Raw genomic sequence first — 21510 nt, 5'->3', positions numbered from 1 at the left:
TGGCACATTGGTGTTTTCCATAGAGCTAGATGAACATCTACAGAAAGGAGTGGACATTTTGACCAGCTACATTGATGAACTTCGAAGCTTCATGATTAAGTTTCCCTGGAAGCTAACAGATGCTATAGATGAATATGATGTAAATGAAAATGTCCTCAAAGTAAAGGAGAGCAATATATGGGAGAAACTCAGCGTTGAGGTAAATATGAGTAATGATCACTTCTTTTATTTTTCAGATTCAGAGAATCTGAGAAAATGATAGAAGAAATAGAATTTAAAATCTGTATACTTGTGGTTCATCCATATTGTAACGTATGATAGTAATAATTTTCCTTTTTTTTTTTTTTGGCCCCACTTGTAGCATGCGGGATCTTAGTTCCCCAGCCCAGGATCAGTCCCGCCCCCTCCCCACCCCCCACAGTAAAAACTCAGAGTCTTGACCACTGAACTGCCAGGAAAATCCCTAGAATCTGTACATTTGATTCAGAGTCTTTGGCAAGGCTTTTAGGTTTTATAGATTTTTGGATCTCTGAGTACAATTTCAAATATATGTTTACAAGTTTTTCATTTATTTAATTCAGAATACAGATAGGCACCTTCTTTATGCCAAATCTGCCCATTTGGATCCAGTGAGAAACACCCAACCCCAAACCCATCGTGAACTAGCACTCCTTCAGTATCTAGGACATGGTACTTTGGACTTGTCCTTTCTGCCTGACTTTTGAATGAATCACATTGCTGCTGGTGATTCGATCTTAGGAAAGTTATGACATTATATAGTTGGAAGTATATTCAGTTCAATTTCTATCTCAGATTCTAGTTAAGATATTTGGCCAGTTAGGTTTTCTGTACTCCTCAGCTTGGCTTTCTTTTCATAGTAGAAGTTAATACAACCAAACTGTGAGGCCCTCTTTCTGACTAGGGACCGGAGGAACTCTATTCTAGTCTCTTGGAGGATGTTGGCATTGAAAAGACCAAGGCCAGAATAGCTTAGCCCAGATGATCAGCATTGATAGGGTTTGAAAGTGCTACGGTTGAGATGCTGCCAGGATCACAGGATGGCTCCTCTTAGGGTAGAAGGACGTGGAAGTACCTTGTGTGACTGTGTTTTCTGTCTCTTAATTATTCTCTAACCAAAAACTACTTGATTTTGCTTCCACTCTCTTAGGGTTCTCTCTTCCAGTCTCCTTCACTGGCTTCATTTCCTGTTTTTCCCATTTTTAATGTGTTCCAAGGTTTCATCTATGGCCCTCTGCTCTTTTTACTCATAATCATTGGTTTTTAATTTGGGGGGAGGTTACAGTCCACTTCGATGAAAGCTGTGGAATCTGTCTCCAAAAACATGCATGCCAATGTCTTCATGTCCTTTCTAAAATATGTATATCTTCCAAATATATCTGTATGATTTTATCATCCTAGCTTTTAAGATCCTTCAGTGGCTCTGCATGAGTTTCAGGATAAAACCCATGTCTCACACACCATGCCATTATGATGGAGATTCTACTTTTCTTTCAAGTCGCATTTGCTACTCTCTTCAGCTTTTTCTCTAGTTACATTAAGTACTTTGGAGTTCTCTGAAGGCTTGATACTGTTTCTTGCCCTTATGCCTCTGCACATTAAATATTCTCTGTTTTGGGGAGTCATGTTCTTTTCTCATTAAACATACATCACACTTAACTTGTCTTTAAAACTTTTACTTCATCCGTCAGCTCTACTAGGAACCCTTCTCTTTTTTATTCATTTCTCTTATTTAGATATTCCTCCTCTGATCCCTCCTCTCTGGAACCCTGGGAATGCCTGTATCATCACCTGTATCACGCAGTACTATAATCTCTGCTTTATTTGCATTTCTTCCACTCGTCTAAAAGCTTCTGGAGAGCAGAGTCTGTATTTTGGTCAATTCATATCCCCTTCCAAGCCCCAAATCTAGTAGTAGATTTTCATTCTCTTATTGAGGTACTCAGTAAATATATAAGTCCCTTGTTGATAAACATATTAAGGTAATAAAAAGGAACTCAAAAGGCAGATGTTTTTCTTCCTTTTCCTAGGAAGTTATTGCCAATGCCATTTTAAACAACAGAATACCAGAGGCACAAACTTTCTTCAGGATTAACAGTCATTCTGCTCAAAGACTTGAGGAACTGATTAGAATAGGCCTAGATTTGGTCTTTGACAATTTGAAAAAAAACAATATAGAGGAAGCCTCTGAGCTTTTGAAGAATATGGTAAGTGGCACAATTTGTCTGATCATAAAGTCGCTAATGAAAGAAGTTCTCTTGTTTGTTTAATACAGTTTCTGGTTGCTAGGAAAATTGATTTGTTTTCGCAGTCATGTCACAAACCTAAGAAATGTGTTTAGCTTTTACTGGGAGATTATGACAGTAATACTGAGAAACATTCTTTAGTACTAAGAACTTTCTTGGAAGAGATTCTTGGTTAGAATTTCCATCATTTGTTCTCTATTAGATTTGGTACTTTGGTTAGAAGGGGAAAGGATGTTTCTCATAAAAGGTTTCGCACATTTCAGAGCGTGCAGAGGACCTCGTTATTTGTTGGGGGACATTCTTTATTGCTTATGTTACCTCTTACATCGCCATTTGAGCTTTCAAATGGCGTATACCTTTGCTCTGTGCTCCGTGGTTTCACTTCATTTGAGAGAGGAATGTCCTGGAGCTGGGGTTCCTGGACTGAGATGTGGTCCTCGTCTGCGTGGCTGAGGTCTTGCCCATGGTGATTTTCTGGGAGTTCAGGGGTAACAGCACGGCAGACTCGTTCCGTGCGCTGACGGTTGTCTTCGAGAGAACCCTCATAGCAGAGACCTGTGGTTTCGGTCCTGTGGCAGCCTGGCATTACCCTAAATTGTTCTGTCTGCTGCCTTTGCCATTCTGGCAAATCAAATCACCTTAAGGATTTAGAGACAGTCTGTAAATATCATGATAAATGTAGAAAAATGAACGTTTGCAAGAGCAGAAAAGCTGTGGAATTCTAACAAGGCACATTTCTGTAATAGAGTACTTCTGTGTTGAACATACGTTTAGGTTCAGATAGCTCTATTACAAAATGTTAAGTTTTCTTGATTTTCTGTGTTTACTTCAGGGCTTTAATGTAAAAGACCAGTTGCTCAAGATATGCTTCTATACAACTGATAAAAGTATACGGGACTTTCTGGTAGGTAAAGGTGAGACTGAATAGTTTACATTTTCTAGTAAATGGTGAAACTTCAAATTCTTTTAACATTCAACTGATACCTAGTAAAGTAAAAGTATGACAACTCCTTGTCTTTATTTAAATGAACATTTTACATTGTATTAAAGGAAAATTTGTGTGAATACATACATTGCCTCAGAAATTCAAAATACAATTCTTAAGTGGTATTTATAATCTCATGGCATTTGTTTTGCAAATGTTCTTGATTCTTTGTGATTTTTTTTCTTTAATTGCTTTTTGTTCAAGGTTGAAATTTTTCAAGAAAAAAATTATTTTTCTGAAAAAGAGAAAAAGACTGTAGACTTTGTGCATCAAGTTGAGAAGTTTTATTCAGGACACTTACAAGAAAATTTGCAGATCCAGTCTTTACCCAGGTAGTCTCATTAGCCCCGTTTTTATAACATGGGAAGAATACTGCAGATAAGCTTTAGTTTCTAATTGTTATCTTGGACTTCTTACATGGAATTGAGCTCATATTCCCTAAGAAAATTAAACTTGTATCATCCAGAAGGGCCTGAGACGTTCCCTGTCACATCAATATGTACATATCAGATATATTTTAAGATAATAAATACAAAGTTAAGAGCACTGAATTATGTGTTCTCCGAAAGAGTAGAACTTCTTGAGTGGAGAAAAAGGAATGATGCCTTTCCCTCCAAAATTTAAAAATTTCCTATCACTCTTTTAGGTATTGGATAAAGGAACAAGATTTTTCCAAGCACAAGTCTGTTTTGGACCCGTTGCTGAAATATGATCATAAAGATAAACTTAACAAGCAAGATCATAGGATTGTGTTAAATTGGGCTCAGTGGTGGAATCAGCCAACACAAGAATCCATCCTTCTCCCCTGGATAAATCCAGAAGGCAAGTGTAAAAGAGCCTAAATGAATGAATGAAGATTAAATTAGGCATTGGTATTTGAATATTTTGGTGTGTCTTCATGTTCGAATTCCTTTTGGGGAAAAATACTCAGTTGCTTTAAAATGCAAGTCTTTATATTGGGAGCTTTTTCTTGTCTTTATGTTTTTGTAAGGGATTTATAATGTGATTGTGAAAGAGAAAAATCTGGTTCAGTGAATATGAAATTTCAAGGCTCAGAGTTCTCTTCCTAGCTTCCATGGCATTCTTTGTTTTTCGAAATAGTCTTTGGTTTCTCTTTGTGTAAACTGAGAACCTGTATCCTACCAGGGCTCTGGGAAATAACTTTACAATGGTAAACTGGTAATTCATAGGGTGTCAAATTCACGTTTATTATTACAGCTGAAGCTTTTGTTTATACTAAGGAAAAGAAAAGGGAAAAAGAAGGCTGGCAAGATAAATGAAACACACAGGTAATTCCCAAGTTTCATTTAACCACTGTAGTAACGGGAGGCACCGTTTAGCTCTTCCTCCTGCTGATCTATCCATTAGAAAACGAACAGCACCAAAGAGGTAAATAGTAAAAGAAGCAGAAGGCCTGAGTAATTCTTTTATGTTAAATATTTGCCCAGATCATCATGTTAATGATGTATTATTAGTATTACAATTAGTGTTGAGTTTTACGTCAGTGATCATCATTCATTGCTCTTTTAAAATGCATTTTGTTCTTATTTAGGATATAGGTCGTATTCTCCTGAAGCCCTCTGGAGATACCTCACGGCACGCCATGACTGGCCTAGCATTATCCTGTGGATTGGAGAATTTCAGACCCAGAGCAGTCATGCTTCTCTTGAACGGAATAAATGGCCGCCTTTGACTGTTGATGTTGTTGATCAGAATACTTGTTGCAACAACTACATGAGAAATGAAATTTTAGATCAGCTGGCCAGGTATTGTACCTGTTGTTGATGTTTAGTTGCTCAGTCGTAGCCAACTCTTTGCAACCCCATGGACTGTAGCCCACCAGGCTCCTCTGTGGGATTTTCCAGGCAAGGATACTGGAGTGAGTTGCCATTTCCTTCTCCAGGCGATATTTCTGACCCAGGGATCGGACTCAGTGTTAAGTGGGAGAAATAAGACAGCAGTGTGTCCAGGATGTTCCCGCTGCCTGGCGGGACTTGTGTCCCTCAGTGGACAGTGTTAGCCGGCCTGCTGCCACACAGCACAGAGCGCACCAAGGCATCCCCATCCTCCCTTTTTCCTGATTCTTGTCTCCTGACGGGGGTCTTCATAGGTCAAGACAAAGCAAAGCAGAAGCCTGAGGGCACAGGACTCTTCTAGACCATCCCGCACAGGTGAGCGAGCCTCTCGGACCCGCGGCAGGAGAGTAGAGCTTGGATCTGGAGGGGAAAGATAACCAGCACACAGGTAGTTCACAAAAGAGGAGCCACACGTGACCAAAAAACATATGAGAAGATGCTCCGTATTTATAGTCGCAGGAAGGGAAATTTATTTTGCCAAAAATCTAGGAGCAATGACTATCAAAGGTAGAATGGAAAAGTAAAATGTGGGATAGTCATACAGTGGAACAATGAAAACAAGCTGCAGCTGTAGGCATCAACATGGGTAAATCACACAGTGTTAAGAGGGAGAAACAAGGCAGCAATGTGTCCAGGATGTTCCATTCATATATGTCAAGTTTGAAATAGCCAAAACCAAATATTGTTAATATTTCAGGCTACACACATGGGTAGTAAAACTGTGTTGGTGAATGAAAGTAGGGGAACAGTTATCATGAAAATCAGGATTGTGGTTACCTCTGCGGGCAAAAAAGCTCATGTAAAAGGGGAGGAGTACTCCAAGGACTTCTAGGTACATTGTCCTGTAATCTAGGTGGTGGCTATGTGGTGTTTCTCTAAACTCCATATACTTTTTTTTGTGCTCCTTTAATGCTATGTATGGACTTCCCTGCTGTCTCAGATGGTAAAGAATCTGCCTGCATGCAGAAGATCCAGGTTCAATCCCTGGGTCAGGAAGATCCCCTGGAGAAGGGAATGACTACCCATTCCAGGATTCTTGCCTGGAGAATTCCATGGACAGAGGAGCCTGGGGCTACAGTCCATGGAGTCGCAAGGAGTCAGACATGACTGAGCGACTAAAACTTTGCCTTTCATGATGTATTAACAGTAAACTTATAAATTATTTAAATACAAATTTCTGTTCTTTAATAGTTGGTCTGTTGAAGTTACTCTTTATTATGCTTTAATCTCTTAATGATTTTGTTTGGACATTTTGGTGAATTCCTCAATGTGTAAAGCATCTAACTTCAAGAGCCACAGTGGGTTGTCACAGTTCCAGTCAAAAACAAAGAAATGGAGGTAATTTAGCTTAGGTTTTTGAAATATTTAAGATAATTGGAGACTGTCATTACTGCCTTAAAATACTATAGTGGTGCAGAAACCTTTATTGGAAACTAGCAAAAGACGTGTTTCAGAACATTATGGGATAAGAATTGGCATTCTTAATTTGTAAATACTAGTCTTTAACTAGTTGAGATTACTTAACATTGGAGATGGTTTGATTTGCTCTGAATCTAGCAACTTTTTAACTTGCCATGTTTTACTTAAACCTTCCCAATAGGAATGGAATTTTTCTTACATCTGAGTTAGAAGACTTTGAACTCTTCCTTGCCAGACTGAACCGTGTTGGGGGTGTGATGCAGGATGCCCTCGCTGTTCAAAACTATAGGTCCAAAGAAGGTTGGGATTTCCACTCTCACTTCATTCTCTATTGTTTGGAACACAGTCTGCAATACCTTCTTTATGTCTATCTTGACCATTACAAGTGAGTACTAAGAATGAAGCCTTCATGTTCCTTCTTTGCGTATTGCGTCTGAATATGACTTTTAGGAAAATATTAAGCATTCATGTGAGCAATACTGATCTTTTTGAAATAGTTCCCGCCACTCTAACATTTGATAACATCTTTTAGTTTAATATTCCATTCAACTAAATGCTTATCATGTGTTGTTTGAATGTTAATTATGTAGCATCGATATTAACCTTTTAAATAATTAGATATATTAATTTATTAATATTTATTTATTAGTGTTTAATTCTTTAAAATGCTTTAAAAGTTTAAAGGAGGGAAGATTCTAAAGGTTAACTTGGACTTTCATCACCAAACAAATGCTAAAAAGTTTGACTTTATAGCCACTGCAAGGTATCTTAGACTTGCTCTGAAGTTTATATTTAGATAGTCAGACATCAATATATATACTTACCTAAATAAGATCAACCGGCAGAATCGTATCTGTGACCAGTGCTGGGTCAGTAATAATAATAATAGTAGTAGTCTCTGATATGTGAGTACTCACAGTGTGTTTGGCACTGTTCTTGGTGCTTTATGTGCATTGTCTCATTTAATCTTCAGAAATCCCGTGAGGTCGTAATTCCCACCTCCATCTCACAGATGAGGACACTGAGGCTTTGAGAGGGACTCAGTGCGTTGTTTAAGGTGCACAGCTAGTAAGTGGTGAAGTTGGATTTAGTTACATTTGATTCCAGAATCCACATTCATCTGCGAATGAGAACATTGTTATTTATTTTGTGTAGTATAGGGTCGGAACTCAAACAAAGGATGTATTTCTTGTTCATATCATTGAGGTTTACTTGAACACAGAAATATTTCCCCTAAAACTACTGGCAGGTGAGGGTTTAAAAGCCATATTTTCAGAGAACCTGTTATGACCCTTAACTGCTTAGTCTCATCTTCTCTTGTAGTTATATAAAAGTTTTCAAAAAATCTCTTAAGCTTGAGAAAGCTAAAGAATTTTTGTGTTTTTTTTAAATAAAATATAAAGTATCTTAAAGCACAAAGGTATTCCAATAATCTTATACAGAGTTGGTAAAATTTCATCATGGTAGGAAACACTTTAAGTGATATTGTCTCTGTCTCTAAAATTTTCTTTATTTCCAGATCATATGTAAGGCATATGAAAAACATAAGACTGGGAGTATATTGTATTCTATTTACTTTTGAAGCGCAGAGATCTTTTTTTTTTAATGCTAGTTATCATCTGAGCAAACATGGTTGTAATTGTCTGTCTTACCCTTTATGTTAATCAGATATTTTGTGTGTTTGTTTTATATACAGACTTAGTCCTCCAAATTGTCCTTTTTTGGGAAAAAAAGAATTACATGAAGCTCACCCTTGGTTTGAATTTTTAGTTCAGTGTCGACAAGTTGCCAGTAATTTAACAGGTATGTGTGTCCTATGTTAAAACAGAAATTGCTTTGGATAAATAACTGGTCTTTTGAATGAAATTTAAGTTGTAAATGCTTTAAATAAGTCATATAACTGTAGACAAATGACAAATATTTGACCATAATCTAGGCTCAAGCTTTATTTAAGAAGCAGATAGGTGATATATAGTATCTAATTCCTGTTTTAATTTGCATTTTTATTGCTAATTATATATTTTTATGTGTGAGGCATTTATATTTTCTTCTTTGTAAAACAGTTATTCTGTCCATTTATCTGTTAGAGTCAGTATTTTGGGTTTTTGTATGAGCTCTTTGTTGAACACATTAATTGTTAGGTTGTTGTCTTTCATTGATTTTTTCCCCCTTGTTCATTACTGCCTTTTAATTTTCCTTGTTTTCATTCCTTGAATGGAAGTTTTTATTTTTATGTAGACATCTAGTTTTCTTTCCCTTTGTAATCTGATTTCCTATTGTATTTGCATGTAGATTACTGTGGGTAGAGCTAAAAGTTAATTTTCTTTCTTAGAATTATATAATTCTTGTATGTGTTTGAGTCACTGAGTCGTGTCTGACTCTTCTGCTTTCCCGTGGACTGCAGCCCCCCAGGCTCCTCTGTTTATGGGATTCTCCAGGCAAGAATACTGGAGTGGGTTACCATTTCCTTCTCCAAAGGATCTTCCTAACTCAGGGGTTGAACCCATATCTCACACATTGCAGGTGGATTCTTTACCATCTGAACCACAAGGGAAGCACATATAGTTCTTAGTTTAGTATTTCTCTTTCAAAGAGAAAAATGTACTTTCTTATTTTTCAGATCCCAAACTGGTCTTCCAGGCTAGCCTTGCAAATGCTCAGATACTGATTCCCAGCAACCAGGCCAGTGTCAGCAGTATGCTATTGGAAGGACATACCCTCCTGGCCCTTGCTACCACAATGTATGCCCCTGGGGGCGTCAGCCAGGTATGGACAGCACTTTCACATGTTATAGCAATATAGGACCGATTATAAATTTAGCAGAAATAACCTGTGGATCTTCTAGATCTCAGTTGATTTAAAATGTAACCGTGTACCAGTATTTTATTCAAGAGTGTAAAACACAACAGTGAATTTTTTTAAGCTTTATGTCATATCCTCTTTAAGTTTGGAGGAGGCCGATACAGTCAGCCCTCCATACTGGGTTCTGCATCCACAGTTATGGAGGGGGTGACTGTACTACAGCATTTTATTTGAAGGACTTGAGGTCCTCAGATTTTGGTTATCTGTAAGGGACTTGAAACCAATCCCCTGTGATACAAGGGGCAACTGAATGTTGTGTAGAGATTTTTTTCCCCCTTTATTTGCTCTCTGATACCCCAGGTTTGTTTTTTAGGTTAGAATCAAGATCTGATTGCTCCTTGGAGTAAGTATACTTTGAATCTGTGGCTTGGGAAATATTCTCTATTATTTGACCTCTTTGAGAGGTAAAAAAAGAAATCATAATTTTTAGCTACCCTTAAAAACTCTTTCGAGGAACCCAGTGAAAACTTGCCCATCTCTGCTTTTTTGAAAGTTAAGCATGGCTGGTTAGAGGGAACTTAAGAATGCTGTTAAACATCTAATCTGTAAGTTCCTTACTGATGCTAGCTTAATTTAATTCCACCTGTTTTAGATGTTGCAGTATGTGTTAACTTCATGGTTACTTATTCCTCTGTTTTTAATCACCTGTTAGAAATTAGTCGTAGAATAACTTGAGGCCTGAGAGAAAGAACCTAAGAGTCATCTAGTCTGGTAGGTTTTTTTCTTTTAAAATATTTACTATTTAATATCCAATTAAATACTTCATGTTTTAAAATTTTAAATATTGTTGTATCAGAGCCTGTTTTCAGACAGATTTTCCTTATGCAGTTTGAAAGCCACTGATGTAGCTGAACTTTCTAATTTTGTAGTTGAAGAAACTGAAACCTACCTGATATTAAATATCTAGCCCAGGATCATACAGCTAGTTTGTCTTAAATCAGAACTAGAACTATTGGCCTGTTACTCCTTGTATCTTATGAAAAAAGGACTTAAATTTGGAAAAGAGAAAAACATTATTCTGTATCACATTATCTGTCTTTTCATTTAGGTTGTTCAGAATGGAGAAAATGAGAACTCTTTGAAGAAAGTAGATCCCCAGCTACTGAAGATGGCATTAACTTCTTACCCAAAGCTTAAAGCTGCTCTATTCCCACAGTACACCGCCCCTAGTGTCCTGCCTCCCGATATTACACTCTACCACCTCATTCAGGTATAGTACTGAGACATATCAGCCAGAGTGGAAAAGAGAGACCATTCTGGGTCTTCCAAGTAAGCTAACATGTGCATGCTCAGTCATTTTCGACTGTGACTCCATGAACTATATAGCCCACCAGGCTCCTTTGTCCATGGGATTTTCCAGGCAAGAATACTGGAGTGGATTGCCATTCCCTTCTCCAGGGGATCTTCCCAACCCAGGGATCAAACCTGTGTCTCCTGCATTGGCAGGCAGGTTCTTGACTACTGTACCACCTGGGAAGCCAGAGTCTTCCGTGTGTAGGCCATTTAATGTAGGAAATTACTTACACAGAATGATAGCAAAAGAGGTGCCAAGTGTGTGATGAGGAGACAACCTCAAAATTGACAAAGATGGAAGTCATCAACACCCCTAAGGCTGCCAGAAAGTGGTGTTATCTGAACCCAGCAACGGGAGCCTCTCTGAGAGACACACTCAGAACCAGGCTGCCTACTGGGGGCTTGGAAGAGAGCGTAAGGGCTGGAACCTTGTAGGAGACGCTCCAGAAAACACAGAAGGGAAAGTACATCAGTGTCTCCCCTCTTCCCACCTTTAGTCTCTCATGGCTAAATGTGTCTGGTAGCCAAAGCGCAGGTGAGTTTGGGAAATGCAGTCGTCTGCCATTCAGGGAGGAGCACGGGAAAGGTAGAAATGGGTGGGGGGGCAGACAGGCAGTTGGCCGGCGTACTGGTCTGCTACTTTCATTGAAAGCTGCTTCATGCTCCCACTGATAAACTTCTGTCTCTTCTCAGTGAATAGGGCTGTTCATTTAAGTCACCTTTTTTCAGGACAAAGACTTCTTCAAGAATGTGAGAGAGCTACAAACCCTGTACCCAGAAAAATTGCATATAATTTTAGTTATATTTCAAAGGAATTCACAGGTTCCCTGAAACCTATTGAGGGATCATCAATTAAGAACACATTCTTGACAGAAAACAACAAAATTCTGAAAAGCTATTATCCTTCAATTAAAAATTAAATACTTTTTTTTTTTAAATAGAACACTTTCTTTTGCTCATTTCTCACTTTAGAAGGCTTTTGCTTTTTTTCCTGAGTACAGATGTTCTCATAGTGTCGTCAGTTAAACGTAAACCCTATGAGCCTAAAACAAACAAAGCCTCTCACTCTAATGTGGGAATTGTACAGCCCTGTGCTGCTTAAGCCGTGGTCCCCAGGCACATGTGAGTCTGCGAACCACTTGGTGCTGATACGTGTCAGCAGCGTTTTCTGGTTTGTTTTTAGTGTAGCAAAACTTTCTTGAAGAAGGAAGCAGTCAGATTTATATTTATCACAAGCTTCTTATCTCATTGCAGAAATGAGATAAATGGATTACATAGATGTAAGTGGTTACATAAAAGCATAAAAAAATACATGTTTTACTACATAAAGTGGATCCCATCAGCCTAAAACAGAAGTGGTTTCCAGTTCTTTGTTCTGTTTTTAGGTTGAAGCAGTTTTTTAGTCCTGTTGTTTTAGGAAAAGTATTTCCTCTTCACTAGAATCCACAAGATTCTCCCTTCATTTAAAGTTAAAGCGGCTTTGGAATTCCTTGGTGGTCCAGTGGTTAGGACTTGGCACTTTGACTGCCATGGCCCAGGTTTAATCCCTGGTCGGGGGCCTTAGAATAAATGAATGAATTAATTAAAGTATACTTACATAAATAATCTAATACACACACACATACGTAAATAAAATTAAAGCTGCTCTTTTCCCCGCCATCCAAATCTGGACCTAATAGTTCTGTTGTCTCCTGTATAGTTCTCTGTCTCCTTCCCATAGTCTGTTTACTGAAACCTTTGGCCTACACATTTCAAACAGCGCGTGCTCCCTGCTCTCAGATCTTTTCTGATTGACCTGGCCTTCGTCTGCTGTTTTTCTTTGGCATTGTTATTGCTGCTTTGGTCATCACATTCCTCTAGCCCGTGACCTAGCTGTCTCTTTCCTGACCTGCCACAGCACACCTTGTTGTATTTATGGTAGCATTTTCTAGCCTCTTAGTCCTCTTGCCTTTTGATTCAAAAGCATTTATAAAGCCCATTTTTACATTGTAATTGTTGCTGGTTCTACCAAAAGACAGTGAACTTTGCAGACATAGTTTGAAATGAAGAGAATCTTTAAAAGAAACATAGCCAGTTCTGTTTTTGTTAAAAGTAGAAAAATGTCTCATACCCTCTTTTTTGTTCATAGCTTGTTTCAAAGAATTTATACCTAGAAGGATGAGAAGTTTTAACTGCTGTGGGAAGGGAAGCAGATGAAGGAGAAAGTGCAGCTCTCTCATGTGACTTAGCTCACCTCACAACCAGTAACTGTTAGCTCTGACTTGACCTCTCCCCTTTTCCAGTCGCTGTTGCCCTTTGACCCGAGCAGATTGTTTGGCTGGCAGTCTGCCAATACATTGGCTATAGGAGGTAAGTCACTGTGGACTCTTCTTGCTTCAGAAGCCTTTCAGCAGCGTGGACAGTAGGGGATCGTTTGTGTAAAGCCCGTCCAGTTTTCCCTCGTGCTTTCCGTCTAAAAATAGAAACTTAAAAAATAAATCTGGCATGCCTTTTTTTAATTGAAATATAGTTGATTTACAGTATCATGTTAGTTTCAGGTGTTCAGCACTATGATTCAGTTATATATTCTTTTTCAGATTCTTCTCCCTTCTAGGTTATTACAAAGTATTGTGTAGTGCCTTGTGCTATACAGTAGGCCATTGTTGGTTATCTGCTTTATTTGTAGTAGTGTGCGTGTGTTAATCCCAACCTAATTTATCCCTCCCTGCCCTTTTCCCCTTTGGTAACTTAAGTTTGTTTTCTGTGTCTGTGAGTCTCTTTGTGTTTTGTAAATAAGTTCATTTGTATCATTTTTTTAGATTCCACATCTAAGCGGTAGGATATCTGTCTTTGTCTGGCTTATATCACTTGGTATAACCTCCAGGTCCATCCATGTTTGCTGCTGCAGATGGCATTATTTCATTCTTTTTATGGCCGAGTAGTATTCCATTGTATGTATATGTGTGTGTGTATATCTCACATCTTCCATTGTGTGTATGTACATGTACATACACATGTATATTTTCTGCTGTGTGAGAGTGTTTGTGTATGAGTATATATATGTCTGTGTGTATCACATCTTTTTTATCCAGCCACCTGTTGATGGGCATGAAGGTTGCCCGCATGTTGTGAATAGTGCTGCTGCAGTGAGCATCAGGGTGCGTGATGGTTTTGCATTCGTTTTCTCTAGATAACTGCCCAGGAGTAGGGCTACTGAATCTTGTGGTAACTCTGCTTTTAGTTTTCTCAAGTAACCGCCATACCGTTCTGCATAGTGGCTGTTCCAGTGTACATTCTCACCAACTGTGTAGGAGGATTCCTCTTTTCTCCACACCCTCTCTAGCATTTATTATTTGTAGACTTTTTGATGATGGCCTTTCTGACCAGAGTGAGTCGATACCTCATTGTAGTTTTAATGCAAAACATTTTATAGGAAACTGAATTGAAAACATACTTTGAGTTAAAAGTCTTGAGGTCGCTAGTGCTGTACTTGCTGGAAAATGTAATATAGACCTTCTGCTTCAATTTCTCCCTTTCCAAAAATCCTTGTTCACTTGCAGTATAGTATTAATATTATGAAGGTTAAAAGCACAGGTGTTTTTAACATGAGACAGATCTTGGCTCTACCATGTAATAGCTGTATGACCTTGGGCAGCTGATTTGACCTCTCATCAGTTTTCCACAAAATAGGGTAAGTGAAGGGCCTTCCTCACACGTCACAGACGCATTTTAAAAGCTCGTACATGGTAACCGCCAGGTGTGCACACGCTGCCATCCTCTCTAGACCGTAAACGTTTCCTTGATTTTTTTGTGTGTGCCGTTCCTAAACTCTACTTTTTCTATTTCTTTTTTACTTATTCATTTTGAGTTAGCTTTTAATATCCTATTACCTGTCGTGCCTCTGCCTGTATTACTCTAAAGCAGGATTCAAATTCATGCTTTTCACATAATACATATCCTGTAAATACTTACTGATGTACATAAAAGTACATTTTCTAACATGTCAGTTTTATAAGTTCAAATTTCGATACATTGAATTTACCTTGTGCCTGGCACAGTGCAGGGCCTGTAGGGGATACTCAGTTGGTATTTGTTCAGTGCAGGATGAAGTAGTACTTACTGCTTTTTCAAGTGAAAATACTCATTCTCATCTCAGTGAGGTTACTGGGGAGTAGGCAGAATCCCCTGTGCAGCTCTGATGCACAGGAGTCCTGAGTTAGCCTGAGTCCTGAGGTCCTGGGGAATGTGGAGCGCCCGACCAGGTACACCAGGGGAATTGGAAGGAAGCGGAAGACCTCTTCCCTGCCTTGTTTCTAGAAGTTTAAAACATGTTTAAAGAAATAAAGCACAAATTAAATAATTATTATGAAGACGTAATACAGATGCTTTAAATTGGAGGGTTGTATTTAACTAGAATGCTTGCTTCTTTTTTCATATGGTTTTACCACGGAAAATGACCATAAGGCAACTGCATGGTAATTTGGCTTTTGCAGCAGGTCAGAGAAAATTTTCCCTTATACAAAACCTCCATTCCAGCCCCCCAAACCACTAAAAAAATCAGGGTCTTATTTGAACCCAACTCAAGTTTGGGGACTTCTCTTGTGGTTCAGTGGTTAAGACTCCACACTTCCACTGCAAGAGGCACGGGTTCAATCCCTGGTCAGGGAACTAAGATCCCACATGCTGGGCTGTGCAACCAAAAAAAAAAAACAAAGACTCAGATTTGTTCATTTGGCTTTATGTGAACTCTGTAAATATTTAATGATTGAATGAATGGTTCTACATGCAAATCTAAGTTATCAAAATCCATCTGCTTTTACAAAGAATACAGATAAGACGTGACAGTTTTTTAATCTGGAGGGAGGTGTCCTTTTAAGGAATAGCTTTGTAAGATGATGGGCTCCTCTAAAGTCTTCAGATCTTCTTTTAATTAAGAGCCTAGTCAGAATATAAAAATTCCTTTGGAATTGCATGGGAGGATACAATTTTTCTTCAGCTTTGAACTATAAAAATAAGAGCAGGTGCACTGTTTTCCAGAAATGGTTCCTTACAGTTCAAAATGTTTTATCTCCTTTTTAAAATAGGTCTTTAGTGGTTAAGAAGCAATTAAAGATTAGGGCTTGATAGGAAACAGTTACTTCATATGAACTTTCCACATCCACATATCTTTTGACTTCATATTTCTGTAAAAAGAGGAAAAAATGGTTTTTTTCTGCTTTTTTCATGGGCACAGAGGAACTTTGAAACACTCTGCTGGTCTTAGAAAGATGTAGATAATGTGCTCATGAATACAACATCAGAAACAAAAGTAGCTATAATAAAAGATTATTAGGGTATTAATGTGGAGAAAAGAATACTCTTCTCAGCCCTTTGGAAAGGGCACAGTGTGTTGGTCTTGGTGAATAGAGGATTCACACAAACACAGCACAAAGGCGCTCACTGTGTGATGAGCTATGTGAGTGACTTAAAAAGCTCTGTTTGCCAATCGTTAACGGACTTTGTACTTAAAGGGTTATTGCCAATGTGAACTTAAAGAATCATCAAATATAGAATTATAGCATCTAAAATAACAAGTTCAATAGGATTGAAACATAATTTATAGGTTTTTTTGTGGCTTCTGAGGTACACAGTTTTGTGTAAAATGAGGGCTACTGCTCCACATTAAAATAAAACTATTACATTTTGGTGGTTCAAAGTGATACACAGTGGTACAAAATGATGATAGCGACCAGTTTTCTTTCACCATTGCCAAGTTAAGTTTTCCACATGCCGATCTGAAGTTAATCATGGTGAGGTGCAGAGGATTAATATTGCTTCACTTTCCCCCAGATGCAGCGAGTCAGCTCCCACATTTCTCTAGCCCTGACCTGGTTAATAAATATGCTGTAGTAGAACGTCTGAATTTTGCTTATTATTTACATCATGGGCGGCCATCATTTGCATTTGGTACTTTTCTGGTTCAGGAATTAACCAAGAGCAAGACCCCAAAGCAGCTGTGAGTATTTAAAACATAATTTATACTCTTAATAAATTAAAAGGCATATTTGTGTATTTTTATACATGCATTTATAAAAAATCTACTGGAAACATTCCACAGTTGGTCATTTTATTTGGCTGGTGAATTAGGTGTATATTTTTTTCATTTGTGCTTTTCTGTATACCCTAGGTTTCTGGCACTTAATCTTACTTTGTGAATAGGAAAAAGATTAAGATATATTTTTAAATATCATAAATATATCTTAAAATCATGTCTTTAAAAATTGAACCAGGAGCTTGCCAAATGTTAGCAGTTTCAAAGAGGGAATTCTATAATTAGATGTCAATTCTGAATTTAAGATCTTGGTCTTTTATAATTCACTTGTATAGCACAGAATTGGGAGGAGTATTGATATAATCAGCAGCTAAATACAGATTTAGTATGTTGGTTTATTTTATAGTTAACTAGTGCATCTTTATGGTAAAATATTCAAGTAAATCAGAAGGGTGAAAAATGAAAAAAAAAATTTTGTCTCTCAGCTTCATTCTATTGTACATAGTAAAAATAAGCATGGTTAATTTCTTGTGTATCTTTCCTCTGAATTTTTCTATTCATATAAAAGAACGTTATATGAGTCCTTTAAAATGCATGAGCTTTATGATGTCAAACTTTAGGTGCCATTAATTTTCTTGGTAGTTTGTGTACAAACTTATAATTAGTAAGATCACAAGTTGACAGTCATTCATAAATTCCGTTCCATGTTCCCCTGAATGAAGTTGGAAGCGAAAATTACTTGGACTGTGAATAGCTGTTTTAGGAAAAGGTAAAATACAAAGGAATAGGGGGCTGTGGAGCCGGAAGACAACTAAAAGCTACCAAGAACCTAAACAGATGAGCACAAGGGGTGAAAAAAAGCGGGGGGACGGGGGAGGAAGTCACAAAGTCCAAGTGTTGCTGATGTAATTCCATATGCTTTTCCTGGTGAGAAAAAAGTTTCATGTGCTGATGTGATTTTGGGTGCTTTTCTTTCTCAGGATCCAGCAAGTAGGCAATGAAGCCTATGCTTTAGGGCTCTCCTGCTTCCACATACCTTCGATAGGAGCCGCCTGTGTGTGCTTCTTAGAATTGCTTGGTCTCGACAGTCTCAAGCTCAGAGTTGATATGAAAGTGGCCAATATCATTTTGAACTACAAGTGTGGAAATGAAGATGCTCAATACAACTCTATCAGAGAGTCTCTAGGTACAGCACCTTTATGTTGTTTGTTTTATTTAAAGGACAAGGGACAAATAGGTCTAAAGCATTGAATTGTGAGTGGTTGGGGAAGAAACAGTTATCTTCTGTTGCATCCTTTTTCTACAGAATGTGTGTACTTTATCTCATTTCTTTGGGCCCTCTAATGGGTTTCTGAAATGTCAAGTAGAAATGCCCAGTTCCTGGGAGTTCCCTGACAGTTCAGTGACTGGGACGCTGATTTTGTTGCAGTGGCCCAGGTTTGATCCCTGTTTGAGGAACTAAGATCCTGCAGGCCATGCATTGTGGCCAAAAAAAAAAAAAAAAGGCAGAAATGCCCAGTTCCTGACCGTATTTTTCTCTTGACCATATTTTGTTGTTTATATTTCTTATAGCTGAAAAACTGTCTAAACTTGCTGTGGGTGAAAGGGCAACCACAGAAGAGTTGCTTGTTCTCTTAGAAGAAGGCATATGGAACAGCCTTCAGCAGCAGGAAATAGAGAGGTTTGTGAATTGCAGCCCTTGCCTCTTTTTCGGGAAGCTTGACCATTCCAGTCTGCGTTTGCCTCATGTTCCTTCCCTCGGATGTTTTCGCCAGTCCCCCTAGACCTTACCTTCTTCCTCCTGGAGCACGTAGCGCGTTTTAATGCCTCTTGCCCTCAGTAGAAGGAGGGTGAAGATGACGATTCCTTCCTTAGAGAGGGCTTCCCAAGAGGTGGAGAGGGGCGTGGCCTCCCCCGGGGCCCTAACATGTCAGAGGCGGTGCAGGATGGGTCTCACAAAATCTGACTCTTAAGTGATGTCCTTGATTTTTTTTTTTCCTTGTTAATGTATGTCAACTGATAATGGAAGGTGAGGTGACCATGTTTCCACAAAATTGCCTCTCCTTACACACCGATGTCATCTTTCCTCTCTGCTGTCCACTGGGGCTGACCCTGCCACCCCAACCCTGGCGGTGCACCATTCTCCTTTTCCCTCCCGTCACTGACTCTGTTCTCAGCAGTTTTCCTTCTCAGCACGTGCCCTCCCCTTAGCAAGGAAGTCCAGGTGCCTGTCAGGCCTCCCTCTGATACTCTAAAAGGGAATCATGCAAGAGAATTAGGCACTCAGTTCTCCAGTAGCTGTTTTCTCAGTCCCCCTAAAGATGGTGCATTGCATACATAGCTGGTTTGACAGGCACTTGGCTGGTACTGGGGTGCGGGGGAGGGGTGGGAAAGGAATTTTGCCAGTATGCTGAGAAAACTGTTGTGCATTATGGATGAAAGAGTTCTTTTTTCAAAGCCTTCTAATAAGTATTTGGTGTTTGTTGAAAGGCATTTTAGAGAATATGCTGTAGTCAGATTTATTTTTTGCTAAGTTTCCAGTTTAAAGCTATATCTTAACAAGTTCTTTCCCTCTTAGCCCCACATCCACTCCCAATTACAGGTTATCCAGTGAATCCAGCAGCCAGTGGGCATTAGTGGTACAGTTCTGCAGGCTCCACAATATGAAACCAAGCACATCTTACCTTAGAGAATGTGCCAGAGCAAATGATTGGTTACAGTTTATTATTCACAGCCAGCTCCATAGTCATCACCCAGAGGAGGTAAGCCACCGATTGTTCCTGGTTATTAAAGAAGAGGAAATTGGAGCACTTCTCAGAAGACAGTGTTCTTTCTGTTGTGTATCATAGGCTTTTGTTTGCTATGGTAACTATTTTTACTGCAATTTCTGTGGCTTGGCTTCAGACAAAGGACCAGTCATTACTACTAAAGAGCTGAAGGAAGAGTTTGTGTGACTCTAGATTGAATCTGGAAACTCACTCAAACATAACAAGTGACTTTGTAAAATTGTGTGGTCACTTCTGACAGTTCAGGGTGAGAAAGAACAAGTTTGCCTCTTTCTCCAACATTTTTATCTCCAGCTGAAATTGGAATTTGGCTGTCTTTTTTGATCATCTAACATGTTTTTTAGGTGAAATATCTTCTGCAGTATTTCAGCCCTGTCCTTCAGGACCACTTAAGACTGGCTTTTGAGAGCTTGCCCTCAGTGTCCAACTCCAGAATGGACAGTGATCAAGTCTGCAACATGTACTCACAGGAACTCCAGAGACACAAAGGAGAGATGACGGATTTCTTTCAGATTCTGCTTCAGTGTTCAGAGGTGCCAAACTCCTGGTGCTGGCTCCTGGGAGAAGCAGTGAAACAAAAGGCCCCAATCCTTAGTGTCCTGGCCTCATGTCTCCAGGTGAGAGTCTCAAAAAGCCTAAATTAAGAACTCAGAGGGCAGTAGAAAAAGCTGAAAGAAGACAGAGAAGGTTGACCTCGGGGAGGCTCTAGCGTGGGTTTGCAGGTCACTGACACCTCTGCTTCTCCCGCTTAGGCCCCGGGCCATCTTGTGCACTTCTTGTGCCTTAATGTTCAGTGACTTAAGTGGTCAGTTCCTCAGCTCTGGGCTGGCAGTCACAGAGAAGGGTGCTTTGGTGGGCCGACCTCCTCTGCGTCTTGAGCAGGACGGGGAGGGGGGGTGGTGATCCTCGGAACAGCCCTTGATCAGCAGTTCTGTGGAGGACAGGCTTGCTTTCTTGTACTTAGTACTTCCCTGACATCCACATAGATCCCCTTTTGGCCTATTGTACTCTGCAGGACAGCTTATAATAGTCCCTTGGTTGTTCATTAGAGTTTGTTTCGTGTTTGAAGGCTTTTCAAGTCATCTTAACCAACTTGGCGAGGTGACTTGTTCTCAGCAGGCAACGCCCCATCTGCAGTGGGAGCAGTGCTGGCAGCTTCCTCAGTCAGGCAGTCCATGCCTAGTCGTTCCCTTACTTTGAAGAGTTTTCTCCTCTGGCAGGACGCCAGTGCTGTCTCTTGCCTCTGTGTTTGGATCGTCGCCTCTGTGGAGCCCCGTGTTGCAGCTGAAGCGGTGGGACCCCTTCAGGACCCAGTGGAGGGCCACATCTGGGGCCTGGGGGACCTCTCTGTCATCTGGAGGACATTGCTAATGAGGCGGAAGATCAGGACTCTCATCAGAGGTTTCCAGCTTTTCTTTAAGGTAGTGTTATTAGTTCATGTCTTTCCTCAGTTTAAAGGCTTTACTTCAGAATATCCAACATTGGCTTTTTCAGTTATTCCTGCCCCTGGGATTTTTTTTTTTTCAAGCCAACAACAGATAATGATACTAGAACTATCACTTATTTAGCAAAGTGCTTTATATATCATATTAGTTGATTCTTACAATAATCCTGTGTAAAGTAGTATTTTATGAGGATGTTACAAAGTGAGATATTATCCTCACTTTACAGAGTGATATACCAAGGCTCACAGAGCTTAAGAAACATGCCCAGGATCTCAAAGTGTTTTAGTAAGTTGTTTACTTACGGTTCAGATCCATACTCTCTTAATTCAAAAACTCCTATCCTCTGACCTGAAAGCTCCCATCGAAGTGATGGAAATGTGTTGACTGCTGTCACAGACGAGCAGTGGTTTAGCAGGTCAGTGGAGCCCGCTACCCGGGAGGGCCCGCTGCCCACAGTCTTGGCAGCAGCCAGTGGCGTGTCCGCCGCTCGTGTGCAGTGGGCCAGGTACAGGACAGACAGAAAAGGGGCTGTGGAGTAGGTGTGCCTGGCCTGAGGTCTCTTTTCCAGAAGGAAATACAAGTTTAATTTC

The 21510-nt window shown here is 39.4% G+C and overlaps 1 protein-coding gene and 1 non-coding gene across 6 annotated transcripts in view; both read left to right on the top strand.

The window, feature by feature from the left end:
- The window catches only part of SPG11 (SPG11 vesicle trafficking associated, spatacsin), a 73402-nt gene that overhangs the window by 21400 nt on the left and 30492 nt on the right, over positions 1-21510 (top strand). For 3 of the 5 annotated variants that reach the window (XM_070469801.1, XM_020900787.2, XM_070469798.1), the window contains exons 10-26: positions 24-199; positions 2049-2225; positions 3097-3168; positions 3454-3581; positions 3896-4071; positions 4802-5015; positions 6706-6909; positions 8221-8327; positions 9145-9290; positions 10435-10596; positions 12962-13028; positions 16488-16653; positions 17670-17875; positions 18262-18370; positions 19268-19451; positions 19820-20092; positions 20696-20896. In XM_070469801.1, the coding sequence (XP_070325902.1) occupies positions 24-199; positions 2049-2225; positions 3097-3168; positions 3454-3581; positions 3896-4071; positions 4802-5015; positions 6706-6909; positions 8221-8327; positions 9145-9290; positions 10435-10596; positions 12962-13028; positions 16488-16653; positions 17670-17875; positions 18262-18370; positions 19268-19451; positions 19820-20092; positions 20696-20896 (2768 nt within the window). The remainder of the gene's footprint in view (positions 1-23; positions 200-2048; positions 2226-3096; positions 3169-3453; positions 3582-3895; positions 4072-4801; positions 5016-6705; positions 6910-8220; positions 8328-9144; positions 9291-10434; positions 10597-12961; positions 13029-16487; positions 16654-17669; positions 17876-18261; positions 18371-19267; positions 19452-19819; positions 20093-20695; positions 20897-21510) is intronic. The other 2 variants (XM_070469800.1, XM_070469799.1) reach the window with 1 other exon arrangement.
- On the top strand, positions 12167-12238 carry TRNAQ-UUG (transfer RNA glutamine (anticodon UUG)). The gene has a single exon. It is a non-coding gene; the product is annotated as a tRNA-Gln (tRNA).

Source organism: Odocoileus virginianus, chromosome 6 (assembly GCF_023699985.2).
Source record: "Odocoileus virginianus isolate 20LAN1187 ecotype Illinois chromosome 6, Ovbor_1.2, whole genome shotgun sequence".
Taxonomy (NCBI): domain Eukaryota; kingdom Metazoa; phylum Chordata; class Mammalia; order Artiodactyla; family Cervidae; genus Odocoileus; species Odocoileus virginianus.
This window is presented reverse-complemented; position numbering and strand designations above follow the sequence as displayed.